This window comes from Trifolium pratense, linkage group LG6 (genome assembly GCF_020283565.1).
Source record: "Trifolium pratense cultivar HEN17-A07 linkage group LG6, ARS_RC_1.1, whole genome shotgun sequence".
Classification (NCBI taxonomy): domain Eukaryota; kingdom Viridiplantae; phylum Streptophyta; class Magnoliopsida; order Fabales; family Fabaceae; genus Trifolium; species Trifolium pratense.
In genome coordinates, this window is record NC_060064.1 from 20,580,656 (window position 1) to 20,594,486 (window position 13,831).

At 30.3% G+C, this 13,831-nt stretch overlaps 1 protein-coding gene across 1 annotated transcript; it reads left to right on the forward strand.

The window, feature by feature from the left end:
• The first annotated feature begins 2,060 nt into the window (after nt 1-2,060).
• LOC123891888 lies at nt 2,061-3,783 on the forward strand. Its single transcript, XM_045941759.1, has 3 exons — nt 2,061-2,657; nt 2,764-3,447; nt 3,585-3,783. The coding sequence occupies exons 1-3, from the start codon at nt 2,061-2,063 to the stop codon at nt 3,675-3,677; spliced, it is 1,374 nt and encodes a 457-aa protein (XP_045797715.1). The 3' UTR covers nt 3,678-3,783.
• Nucleotides 3,784-13,831: the final 10,048 nt, after the last annotated feature.

Below are 13,831 nucleotides of genomic sequence, written 5' to 3' on the forward strand. Positions count from 1 at the left end.
CTATTCAAAATTGTACAAGTCACACTAACAACCACGTTATCTCCAGGATAAAACAACTCTATTAGAATTGATACCGAATAACTTGCACTATAGAAATTGATCTAAAATTACACTATAGTCAAGAATAAGTAGTCAAATATTGGTACGTATACCAATCATATATGGGACAAAGTGGCCACTTGAAAAATAAAATGGAAGAAAAGAAATTTGAGATGAAGCAGACGAGAGTGGAGCCTCACTGATTGATCAAATTCGTAACAAACGATGCAATTTTAGAGGAAGCGGAACTGATGCACGAGGTGACATATTGGATTGGAACATATGTGTGGCGGGGCGCGTGTGATGGTCAAGAGTGTGTGCTAACTAACTTGTGTCTAGTTTTGACCAAATAAACTTGTAGAATGTAAAATATTAATTTGTTGGATCATACTAAACAGTGTCTCTGGGACATTTGTTAAGCATACTAAAAAAAGAAACTAAGAGAAGCATGTGAAAAATGGGGTTGTTTCAGGATCATAAACCACTCTATTCCTTTGAACCTTATGGCTGAGATGAAGATTGTTGTTGAAGCTCTTCTTGACCTTTCTATGGAGATCAAGAAAAACAACAAAGATGTTATTGCTGGGATTGGTTACATGGTACCAAGTGTTGTTAATCCTTTCTATGAAGCTTTAGGTCTCTATTATTTAGGTTCTTCACAAGCTATTACAATGGAAGCAGATTGCTGACGATACTCCCAGCACCATCTTTTCTTCTCCACCATCACGTAACATAAATTGATTCCTTTTTATTTTATTTTTATTGTTAATTATTACGTGGCAAAAAAAAAAAAACTAACGTGACAGCTGAGTCACTTAAGTGACTTGTCACGCGTTGACTTGGTCAAAATTGACCTTTTGCAAAAGGGATAAAAATAGAGATTAAAAGTGCTATTTTGAAAATTATGGATCAAAATTGCAAATTTCTGAAACACTTCTATGATTGTTTTACCTTAATGAAACACTTGTTATATTCCAAGGGTCACTAAGGTACAATTTATGATTGTTTTACACTTTTACTTTACTGACTATCATGTGCCCTAAGGGTCATGCTAGAAGAAATATGATAAACTTCGGCCGATAGTCAGTAGTAAGGTACCATTTTACTTATTTAATTATACGGTACTATTTTTCTTCAAGTATTTATTCTATTTTACTTTCCAAAAGGTGTATGTGATTTCCAAGAAAAAGAGGACTTATTTACAAAGACAATATAATAAAGTTATTCATGTTTTATACTATTAAGTCAAGAAAATTAATTATCTTTAACTAAATTATTTCTTAAACACCGCGCAAGTAGTTTTTTTTTGGGCTTATAATTGTGATTGAATGAAGTATCATATTTCTTGTACCATATAGTCAAGAAAAAAATTGCATGATGTTACTATGGTCTCCCATATTTCTTGTATTTGCCAAAAATTAACTTGCATTAAAAATGAAGTTATTAAAGAGGGACTGGAGTGATTGTAATCGGTCACGTAAACGTTACTTTGAAAATGCAAAGGGTATTACACCACCAATACATGCATTCATTAATTATGAACAAGCTACTCCGATTCCAATACTCCGTCCGTCTCACAATGAATGAGCCAGTTGACTGCCAATGCATAACTTTGACGATTAATATTTTTAATTATATAATAGAAAAAATTATAAAAATATGATATTTTGAAAATACTCATCGAGATGAATCCAACATCTTATATGCTAATATTTGTTTTTATTTATTAGTAGAAAAATATGATCAAAATAAGATAATCTGAATAATATATATAGTCAAAATAATTCACTCATTTTGGGACGGAGCTAGTATCTTTTTTACTAAGAATTCGATTATAGCACTTGTAATTTCCAAAATTCACATTCAATAGCCAATAAATTACTACTCCCATATTGCACCTATATATGAATGCTGAAATATCCATTCAAAGTAACATTTCATCTGAAATTATCTAATTTTTCAATCCAATCATGCTTCTGTCTTTTGTTTCTCGTTTGATTTCTCATTTGATTGCTGCTACCATGGCTTTTTTTAAAGCTAAGGAGGAGCAAGTATCTTTGAAACTTCTAGTAAACACAGAAACTAACAAAGTTTTATTTGCTGAAGCAGAGAAAGATTTTGTAGACATTCTCTGTAGTTTCTTAACATTACCTTTAGGAACCATTGCATCACTTCTTCAAAAGGAATCAAACATGGGTCCGGTTACAATCGGTTGTCTCAACAAACTCTATCGAAGTGTGGAAAATCTTCGATTGTTGCCGAGTAATAACTCATCCGAAGATTATTGCAGAACTCTCAAAATTAATATTGATGACACTCAGCCTACAAAGTACTTCATGTGTTCTAAGTTTAACGACTACAATTATCGTTATCATCACTATTTGACCACAGGCACAAATAAGCTTTATTGTTCGTGTGGGAATCGTTTGAACCGGTCAGTTTCCTTAGCACAATTGTGCAATGGATTTGTTAAAGATGCTGCTACTTTTATTGTTACCGATAATCTAACTGTCTTGCCGCACTCCATGGATCACACATTGTTTGGTTTAATCAACAATTTGGGAATGCAAAGCACAAGTTTGGTAAAAGAAATGACGGTTAATGTCACTAAGAAGAAGGTTTTATATTTGCAATTCATTTTTGTTCCCTAAATCATTGTTCTTAGTTCTTAGTATTCTTCAATTCATTTTTGAGTTTTTGATTGATTACTAAAATTATGTACAGGTATTGGATCTGCTAAAATGTTCACTTCTTTCCAAGACACCTCTTACCGATTTGTTTTTAGGAATGAAACCTTCCATCGCGAGTTCACGTATTTTATCTTATGATGTTAAAAACGTTATCGATGGTGGTATCTATATCACCGTGAAGCTAGTTGTAAGAAAGTCGAGTAACACTATATTGTTTGCTCAAGGTGGGCAAGACTTTGCAGACCTAATTATACGGTTTCTAACATTTCCGTTGGGTGGAGTGTTACGCAAGTTAGAAGGGAACAGTTCTTTGGGCAGTATGGATGGATTGTACAGGAGCATAGCTAATTTAAATGAAGACAATTATTTTAAGTGCAAAGAAGCAAGGAACAGGCTTCTCACTCTAAGTGTTTTGCATTATTATTGTTATTATCGATTTGATGCTCGTAATAAAAGAATATTTGATGCCATGCTTTTCAAAAGGGATGATGAAGATCGGAGTAACGACGGAAATTTTAGAAAAATGAAACTGGTTAATACCATATCTTCTATGGGAAGTCCTTATGGTCAAGTCAATAGACCAGAAATGTATGTCGTCACAGATGATTTAGTGGTAGAACCATTGTTGTCTCCAATTTCATCTTTATATTTACTTAACCGTTTCGAAATTCCTCTTAGTGATTTGAAGGAACAAGTTGTCGTCATTGGCATGAAAGAGGTAAATGTGTAGATATTATATAGATTTATCACCGTCACAATTTTCTGCTTTTGCGTTTGAAGTTTTTATGATAGACTAATTTACTTGGAGATTGGTTATGTAGCAATTGCTCATCTCACATTGTTGTGTTGATGCAGAGTCTAAGCATATTGAAGGCAGCTTTAACCTCAACATCTGCTCTCACCAATGGTTTGCGTCACTTGTTAACCAAAGTTAAGGCGGAGGAATGAGAATTGTTAACGTTGTTATGTCTGTTTAAGATATGTTGTGGAAAAGTTTTTAACGGCCAACGTTATTAGTTTTACTTTTGTTGCTGTAGTTATTTCATATTTAGCACTGTCCTTTTAATATCTATTTAATTTTTAGTTTAGAATGGCATATTTGCGAGATCAGTTTCGTTTCTTTCATTCTCCCTGTTAACTCTATTTTCTTGATATCTAGCTGAAGCATACAAATCACTTTTATGTACAAATTTTATCAAACTGATTGTATTCTTAGCTACTTGTGCTAAAGATTAGATGTGTATATACCCTACCTGTTGGTATTTCAAGTGTGAGTTGAGTCCCACATCGGATGAAACAATGAATGTTGAATGGTTTATAAGTGAAAGGACCCATAAACCTAACACCTTAAGGTTTTGGGTAAGAGTGTGGTGTTCAACTCACTTGTAGAGTTGTTCTTAAGCCTAATGTGGATGATCCCCGGCTGCCCCTCGTGATGACCCAACACTACCCTGAATTTGCAGTTTTGAGTTTCTGAAAAGTCACATGAATGTGGTAAACAATTGTGGCTATAAGTGTAGAAATGTAAGTTCTTGAAATCACAGTTGACAGTTGATGTATTAGATCTTAAACTAATGTTACTAATATTAACAATCTTTGTGATTCTTAAGGTTTAAAGGTGGTGCTTCTACATTAAAGTAATGTGCCTTAATCAAATTTATCAAAGATAAATCTAGCTGCTTTTTATTATACATTATCTACTTTAGCTAAAACTTTAACTTGAAAGCCCTCTTTTTAAAGCATGACGTTAACTGTAATTTCAAACTATGGAAAGTATTTTTCAAATGAAAATTCGAAGTTGCTCGTTTTTATACTTTTGTATTTTTTTTTTGTTTTGTTTTCAAAAAGTATCCGGCTCATTGAATTATCTAATCTGGTTCGGAGGTCAGTTCTGGCATTAAGTGGTTCCAGCAGCATGATTACCGTTGCGGGGATCGAACCGTGGTTATCCCTACCAAGTTCAGCGCCAATCATCATTGGACCAACTGACGATTGGTGCACTTTTGTATATTTACTCAAGTCAAAGTGTAATAATCATTCTAATAGCCAAATATTGATCTAGCTAAAATAGATTCGTCTGCACTTATCACCTTATCACACATAGATTTAGCTAAAATAGGGATTTGGATAGCCTGCAGTTGAATTTTTACTGCAGGATCCTGCTGTAGAGCAAAAACCACTACAATCCACTTTATCTTTTTTAATTTGTAATTTATTTATATTATTTAAATAATAATTGTGGCTGATTTGTTCAACTGTGTGACCCTGCAGTTTAACACAACTGCAGGTAATCCAAGTCCCTAAAATAGATACTTCTGCACTTTTTGTTTTTTTTAAGCAAGTCCAGTGGTAAAAGCTAGTCCAGTGAAGTTATTGCCCTGTAAATTCAGTCTCTCTAAACCCCTTAATTTTCCAATACCATCGGGTACTTTAGAAATATAGCAAAAACTTAAGTCAAGAAAAATCAAAGGTTGTTAAAGTTGTCAGGTCCTGACAAGATTTGTGCAGCCTCTCAAGCTTAAGAATCTAACCAGTTGAGCTACTCATCCCACCCTTACTGCCATGCAACGATTGATTTAGCTTGCAACATTGGTTTGACTAGAAGTAATAAAAAGTACTTTTGCATTAGGTTAAAAACTTTACATCAAGTTTACTTCTAAAAACATTGAATGATAAATTGCGTTATCAAACTCAATTTAACCAAATCAATTTTAAAGAATCAAGTCTGTTAAAAACCATGTTGGACAAACACTCACACACATAATGCATAGAAGAACTACATCCAATCCTAAGATAACGATCAAGAAACACATGACCTTACATTGAATAAGTTGTTAGTTTGAGTTAGGCATGGCAATGGGTACCCGCGGGTACGGTTTTTACCTTCCCCGTTCCCCATACCCGAATCATTGATAAATACCCGTTCCCCGCCCATTACCCGACGGGGATGAAAAATTGAACCCAATCCCCGTCCCAAATGGGTTCGGGTATACCCAAATGGGTTCGGGTATCCCCGAACCTTGCCCTGCCCTGCTGAACCTTACCCGAACCCAAAATTTTTCTAAACGCTAAATTTTCCTAAACGCTGACATACATACAATACAAAAAATTTCAAATAATAAAGTACAAACCAACATTTCAATGCATTAAACATACAAATGAAATGATATTCCAAAATATCAAACCAAAATTATCAAAATCATAAAATAGTACCGGTACAAACCAATATTCCAAAATATAGTAATTTTATATAAACGGGCGGGTTCGGGGACGGGTTCGGGGTGGGTACCAATATCTCCGTTACCCGCCCCATCCCCATGTTTTGAAATCGGGGAAAACCCAAACCCGAACCCAAACCCAGTCAAATCGGTTTTTCCCCGTCAAACTCGGGGTGGGTTCGGGCGGGTACCCGCGGGTACGGGTTCTGTTGCCATGCCTAGTTTGAGTTCTCACTAGTCTCCTTGGAGTGAAGGAAAATATTATTACACTCAGAACACAAGTTTTTCCAGACTTATTCTTTCCTTTACCCTAAAATCATGTATCAAAACAATATGAACTACGTTATTTTTGTTAGAAATATAAAATAATTATTTTTAATTTGAAGATATATTTTAATGAAAATAAAAAAATAAAAAAAAATCACAATCTTTTTTAAACAAATATGACCGGGAAGTTGCTTCTAAAGTATGGAATGAAGCTTTAGAATTAGGGGTTGAGGTGACCCGTTGGCTGGGGAGAAAGCTAAAGAGTTGAAGACAAAAGGAAATTCAGAGGAGAAATGCATTCAAGAAATTCAGGCTAATGAAAAGAGGGATGCAGAAGAAAGATTTAGAAGGGAGCAACAACAATCTCTCCATCAATGAAGATCGTCTCTTTGAATATGAGAGGGTGGGGTGGAAATGCTAAACAGCGGCAGTTGAGTTCGTTTCTTCAAAAAGGTGTTTTCGATGTTTGTTTACTTCAAGAACAAAGAAAGCGATGATTTTCTCATTCACAATCTATGGGGGGCACAAAGATGTTAACTGGGTGCTTTCGAAATAATATTGTATTTAGAGGAGATTGGGTTAATGTATCTTCTTTAGTGAACAAAATTATTTACATTTATTGGTTTTGGTTTTTAGGCCGATTAGGGAATAATGCTAATTTAGCATTTTCTGATTGGTGTAACAATCATTTAGTCTGTCTAGGGTGATTTTATTTGAATGGTAAGGGATGAGTACTCCTTATACTTCTTATAACTAGTATCCGAACCCGTGCCAAGCACGGGTTAAAAAGTAACTATAAAAATTAAGATTTTAATATTTTAAATTTCATAATTATCTAACACAAAAAATGATAAATTACACTAATATATATATGTTTAATAAGTCACCAAATTTTTTTATCTTTAAAAATCTGTGTAACAAATTTTGCTACTTCAAAAATTAAAATGTCAATAATTAAATAATGACTAAAATTTTGGGGAAAAAAAAATAAGCCCAAAAAATCTATTTTTTTAATAAGGGATCTAAATTTTACTTTTATGAAAATATGAAGACCAATATACATTTAAATTTATTTTTATTACAAAAACAATTTAACACAATTCAAATTTGTTGCGCACATAAAATAAAGTAGAGTAGTTACATTCGAAGATCATCTTTTTATTTCTAAACTTTTGACTTTCTGCATTTTATTTAAAGTAAAATAGTTACATGCGAATATTATTTTTTTCATACGGTTAGCCTGTCATAATTCGGTTCCTGCTTTATCCTTACTCAATCATCGGAAGTTGGACACTTCCTCTATTTTTACTCGATGTGGCCTCCAGGAAATGACTTTCCTTCATTGTGTTCAGGACTATACATTCTCTAGAAACCTTTGGCACCACATTGAATTCAATGACTGAACTTTCTTCTCTTTAATTGACGCACATGATTGGCTCAAGGTTGGCTCCATTTGTCCCCAGAACTTGGTCGAGATTTTCACATCTTTTTTCTCCTATAATCACGTTGGTACAGGTTCATCAAATGGAACAATGAAAACTTCCGTTGATGGTAGTTGATTAGGTTCCCGGATTAGAGCTAGTTATGAGGGTCTTGTCAGATACAATTTATATTTTTACTTACCAGACTTTTCTGGCTTCATTCGTGAGTCGTCTGACATGATGCTTGCGAAACTTTATGTTGTTTATAGAGGTCTTACATTGGCCAAAAACTTGGCTATTGAAGAATTTGTTTGCTACTCTGACTTATTACTCTACATCAAATATTGAATGTTAATATTCAATATAAGTATAATATTACAAAACAAATAAAATTCAAGATAAAGCTTGTTATAGTGATTATAACGCAAAACTTAAAATCATGAAACAAATCAAATGAAACCGATTCGGTGGTAAGATTAAACATTGGTCTTGGTAGTGGAGTTTGGGTAAAATTCTTCGAGCTATAGTCATTTATATGAATGACTTTTTTTTTTTAAGGAATTTATATGAATGACTTATGACACATATATAATGTTAACTAAAGGCAAGAGATTAAGAATTGCCCTAACTAAAGGCAATTAAATGACACATATATGAAACCGCAGCCGATTGACCACAATGTACAAAGCAAATGGAACAACATGTCATTTTCTTATAACAACAATAATAAAATATACAAACACAACAACACCAAGAGCATATCCACATGAATTTCATTCCAAAGCTTGACATTTTCCTATGTCAATCTTATTAGTGAGGTGATTTCTAATAAATATGTTATATTTCAGTACCTTCCAAAACTTGACATTTTTTTTTTGTTCTTATTTCCACTAAGTTATTCACCAGAGCATATCCACATGAATTTCATTCATCTCTTTGGGTAATAACATGTTGCCAGCATAATGTTGCGCAAGAGCAAAAATACATCTTAAACATTTCTTTACAACAACTTCACTTTCAAAGTACACCTTCCACCGATTTAGAAATCACATCATTGTTGAAATCAAATCACCAATGGTCTCTTTGACTCAAGGACGACATGAAAAAAAAAATAGAATTTAAAATCTGGATACTTGTTCTTGATATTAGCACAAAAGTCAGCTTATGAACTATTTTTTTAAAATAAAATGAAAGTGCAGTGACAAAATGAAAGGTTTTTAAAATACAGGGACTAAAACTCAAATGACCCGTAAGTACATGTACCTTTTGCATATTTAAGCCCAAACGAATTATGTAAATTCTGATTTTGCATAAATTGTAATTGTATAATTTGCTTACTTCATATCCTGCAGGCTGCACTAATAGTATGCTGAAATTCTACCCAACTCAAACAATGAAAGTGTTAAAGTTGTTAATTATGAATTGTTGGAAACACATCTAGAAATTAGCTCTCAAGTTTCAAGCTATAATCCTGACATCAGCTTCAGAATTATGTTCGATGTGACTCAAAATTTGCAAAGTTAAAAGAACATAAGATCTTTGTGCAAAACTTGTGAAAACAAATAAGTGCAACACATTTGATATGGTTTATAAGCTTCTGAAGTTGGCTTTGGTCTTGCCAATAGCAACTGCAAGTATCAAACATGTTTTTTCAACTATGAAATTTGTGAACGTGTTTTTTTTGCCACACCAATATGTCAAGTTTGGATCCGCGCTTGTACCCGAGAGAATTTGATACATGCAATGGATTTAAAGAAATGAAAACACAGATAGAAAACTATTCAAGAGAACTTGAAACACATAATTTGAAGCATGAAGAGAAGAACGATGGTTTTGTTGAACTTAATGATAAAGAGAATGATAAATTTTAGGTTGTTGACTCGTATTGTTTGAGTGTTACCTCGTAGGCAAAGTCAAAGTGGAATTCGTAAGCTTAATAAATTTATTGATGCATTTCCTTGGTTAATTAAAATCAAAAACAAAAAACAAACAAATTCAGTTTAGTTTTTTTTTGGTTTAGTTAATTTTTTTACTTAAAGCAAAAAAAGATCGAGTAATTTTCACTTTGATTTGATTTTTTGGGTTCATCGATTTTGTCCAAATATTTCTACATACTTAAGTATACTAACCACTTTTTATTGAAAAAGATGCATAATCAACACTTAGCACATGAATTTTTTTTTACAACACTTAGCAACATGAAATGAAACCTAAAAAACTACTATTTTTGCCACATTTAATTGAATATATGATTTCTTTTTTGACAAAATTGAAAATATGAATTTATATGAATTAATGAAACATTTAATTTCATAATTAAAAAAAATTTGCAACTATTCTTTGAACTCTAAGGTGTTTCATGTCTTAGGGTAAGTATCATCTCATTTACCTTAAATTCTTTTTAATAAAATTTAATATAAAAATGAATTTGAATATATTTTTTAACGGAATTATTTAGGATCAAAGTAATTATTTAGGAGTATAATAACATTTGAATTTTTTTTTCTAGAAAACACATTTACATTTCCTTTTTACCAAAAGTCATTTAAAATTTGAAATTGAATTGACTAATTAAAAACTATTCGTGACTCATTAAGTCTAGGATATTTCACTATTATATTCTTATTGCATCTGAATAGTGTTTTCCTTAAAAAAAATCAGAAGAATCGTGTAGTGTTTTTTTTAAGAATCGTGTAAAGTTTGACATGTAGAAGTATATGATTAGTACGTTGATAGAGTGTTAAAAAAATTTGCATTAGAAGTCAAAAAAAAAACATTGATTATTTTAATTATGTATAGAAAAACTGACAATTTGAAACAAAAAAAAAGAAATTGAGAAGATCTGATTTTCGTTCCTTTAATTCACGATCTGAATAATTAATTGAGAATTGTGACATTTATTGTAGTTAAATTTTTAATAAATGTCCATTATTAAGTTGAAAAAGTTATGGTAGGAGAAGTCAAGTCAAAATTCTGGGACATAATTAAGTGTTTTTAATTTATAATCATATTCAAAATTCACATGTATTTGAATTACAAAATTGGTCTCAATTTGACTCTTTGTTTAATTATTCGGTAGAGTAAATCTTGTGACAAAATAAATAAAACATTATGTTTTTTTTTTTTTACAAACAAAAGAGTGATTTATTCTAAGTTAATCATCTTAGAGAAGAATAAAATAAAAATTTTATTTTCTAACAAAAGATTTATCTGCATTAATTTATCTATATTTTCCTCTAACATGTCTCAAAAGTCTTTCATCCATTTTAATCTCCTTGTTGTGATCATTCTTCTACAACCATATAAAAATAAAAATAACATTAAAACCGAACTCAAAACAAAAATTCAAATAAAAAATATAATCTATTGGGAAACAATTGCATCCATTCAAATGACACATTAATGTCACGTAGAAGCAAAGCTAATAAACCACATTCACATTATAAAAGAAAAACCACTTTCGTATCGCACAAATTATAAAATGCATTGATGTCCAAAGAGTTTTCAAAGGAAAAATTAGTGGTGTTATATATCCGATAATCAATATCCAGACCCGTGCCAAGCACGGGTAAAAATGCGTTTATAGAATTATTGACTTATAAATAATATATTTTAATAAATTTTACTTTAAATTGAAAAATTAAAATTTTAATTGCTAATGGAAGATTGACAATCACATAAGCCACTATATTTGGTCTAGTGGTGAGGGAGTTGGGTAGTATGCATGAGGTATTAAGTTCGATCCTCATTGTCAACATTGTAAACCAAAAAGAAGATTGACAATTACATAAATATTTATATTTATAATCTTATATAATATAATAATTAAAATAACACTGTAAAATTTATGTATAGTGTCATGAGTTTTCTTAGAAAAGATTCTTATAGTTCATATTTTTTTTTATCAAATCTATAATATGAATAAAGCCATACATATTCCTCTTCCTCTCTCTTATAAAATACTTGTTTTTCATGCATTCTATTCTCTGATGCATTTGACAATTAATTCATTTGTCTATAATAATTGCCAATAATTTCAAATTATCTCTACACAAATGTCCTTCTATAATTTTGAAATATAATTGATGCATTCTCTTTCTGTACTCATGTCTAACAATAAGTAATTAATTTTAGAAACATAGAGTATTTGGGCCACGTCTCATATGCCTTTTCCTTCCAATTTTCAAATTTATTTGTATTTCAATCATAAGTGAGATAAGTGAGAAAAGACATAATAAAATATAATAATGATTAAATCCAATACAAAATATCATATTGACAAAATCATAATAAAAAAGATAATTTGGGAGTAATTACTGATAAAAAAAATATACATCATATATTCATCTAAAAACATATAGGCATGATTCGAAAATATATAATCGCAAGAAAAGTAATTTATAAGAATAAAAATAAAAAATAAGAACACAAAGAACAATATAAAAAGAACAAAGAAAATAGAGGTTTAGAGAAGGCTTACAAAAATGGTGTAAAAACTGTAAGTCTAAAAAGCATTATTTATAGGCAAAGACATAAAATAATCCCATTAATTAGTTTTCCTGATTTATAGATAAAATAGCAGGAAATTAAAATTGTACATTAATGCTAAAAAAAAAGTCTATACAGTAGTAGTAATTTTCTAAATTTGTAAATTTGAATTATAAAAGCAAAATTGTAGTATTAAATAAAACCTCCCAGTTTGAAATTTTTAAAAATAAATTAAAAGAGAATATCAGACATTATTTTTATAAACACGTGTACACTCATTTTATTTATGTAAATGTGCATAAATATGAGATGTATGCTTTTTTCGAAAATAAAAAAGAAATATAATATTTGTGAAATTAAACAATAATTATATTTTATTTTTTTCGTCAAAAAAATAACTATATTTTATTGTATACTTGTGTATATAATACTAATATAAAGATATTGTAGAAGATTTTATCACTCAATAAAAATTTAAAACTTGTTTTTCTAATCTTGTTTTAAAAATTTGTTGTTTATTGCATATTAAAATTTTGTAAAGTCTCATTGAAATTTCCAAATTAGTGGCTAGTAATAAAGAAACACATCAATTTCGTTGATTTTCTGTAACGATAAATTAGCGGTAATAGTACAACAATAAATATACGTACAACAATTAAAGGTAAATTGGGATTTCCAGCTATACATAGACGTTTTTTGTCCACAAATATACCTTGGTCAACATTTAATTAATTTGCTTATGAGATTATAATTAACCTGAATTGCCAATCAATATGGGATTAAAGAAAAAAAAACGAAAAAACTAAAAATCATATATTGTCATATAAAGAATAAAGAATAAAGAATTATATTAAATACATTTATGACCAAAACAATATGGAAGAAGAAAGCATTTGGAGACGCCACGTATACACTATCATTTGAGAAAAAGCTCCCAAATAATATATTAATAGATTTGTTGATCTTATCTTGACCAAAGAAAGAATTTTAAGATCTTCAACATTGATATTTAAGTCTAAAAGTAATGATAATGATATACATCAAATTATAATTAACCTTGATTTGATATATACATCAAATGTCTTTTTCCATTATGTGTTTAATCTACGGGGCAGTAATATCATTATTTATAAGGCAATAATAATGATATTACTGCGAAAATAATATTTAAGGCAATAAGTTATTTAAGTCAATAAAAATGATGATATTACTGTGAAAATATTATTTGAGGCAATAAAAATGATGATATTACTGTGAAAATATTATTTAAGGCAATAAAAATAATATTACTGCCAAATGAATAGACGTGAAAGTTGGCACCTCTTGTAATATCATTATTTAAGGCAATAATATTTAATTTGCGGAAATAATGATAGATGACAACTATTTTACAGTTTTTTTCGAAATGAAAAATTAATCCAATGAAATAAAGAGATAATAATCAAATAATGATATTGAATGCTAAATGAAGAATAAATTATTTTACAGCAAATCATATGCCGTAATGACTAATCTTATGAAAAAAGACATAATTATCAACAAAAAAAAACAAAAAACCATATAAATTATTTAATAGATTAATGGCTAAAACAATAAGGGAGGAGAAAGAATGAGAGATACCACGTGTACAATTGTTTTTCATAAGGGGCTCTCAAATAATAGATAATAGATTCAACGCAACAAAATTGTTTGGGAAGTGTAATTTATT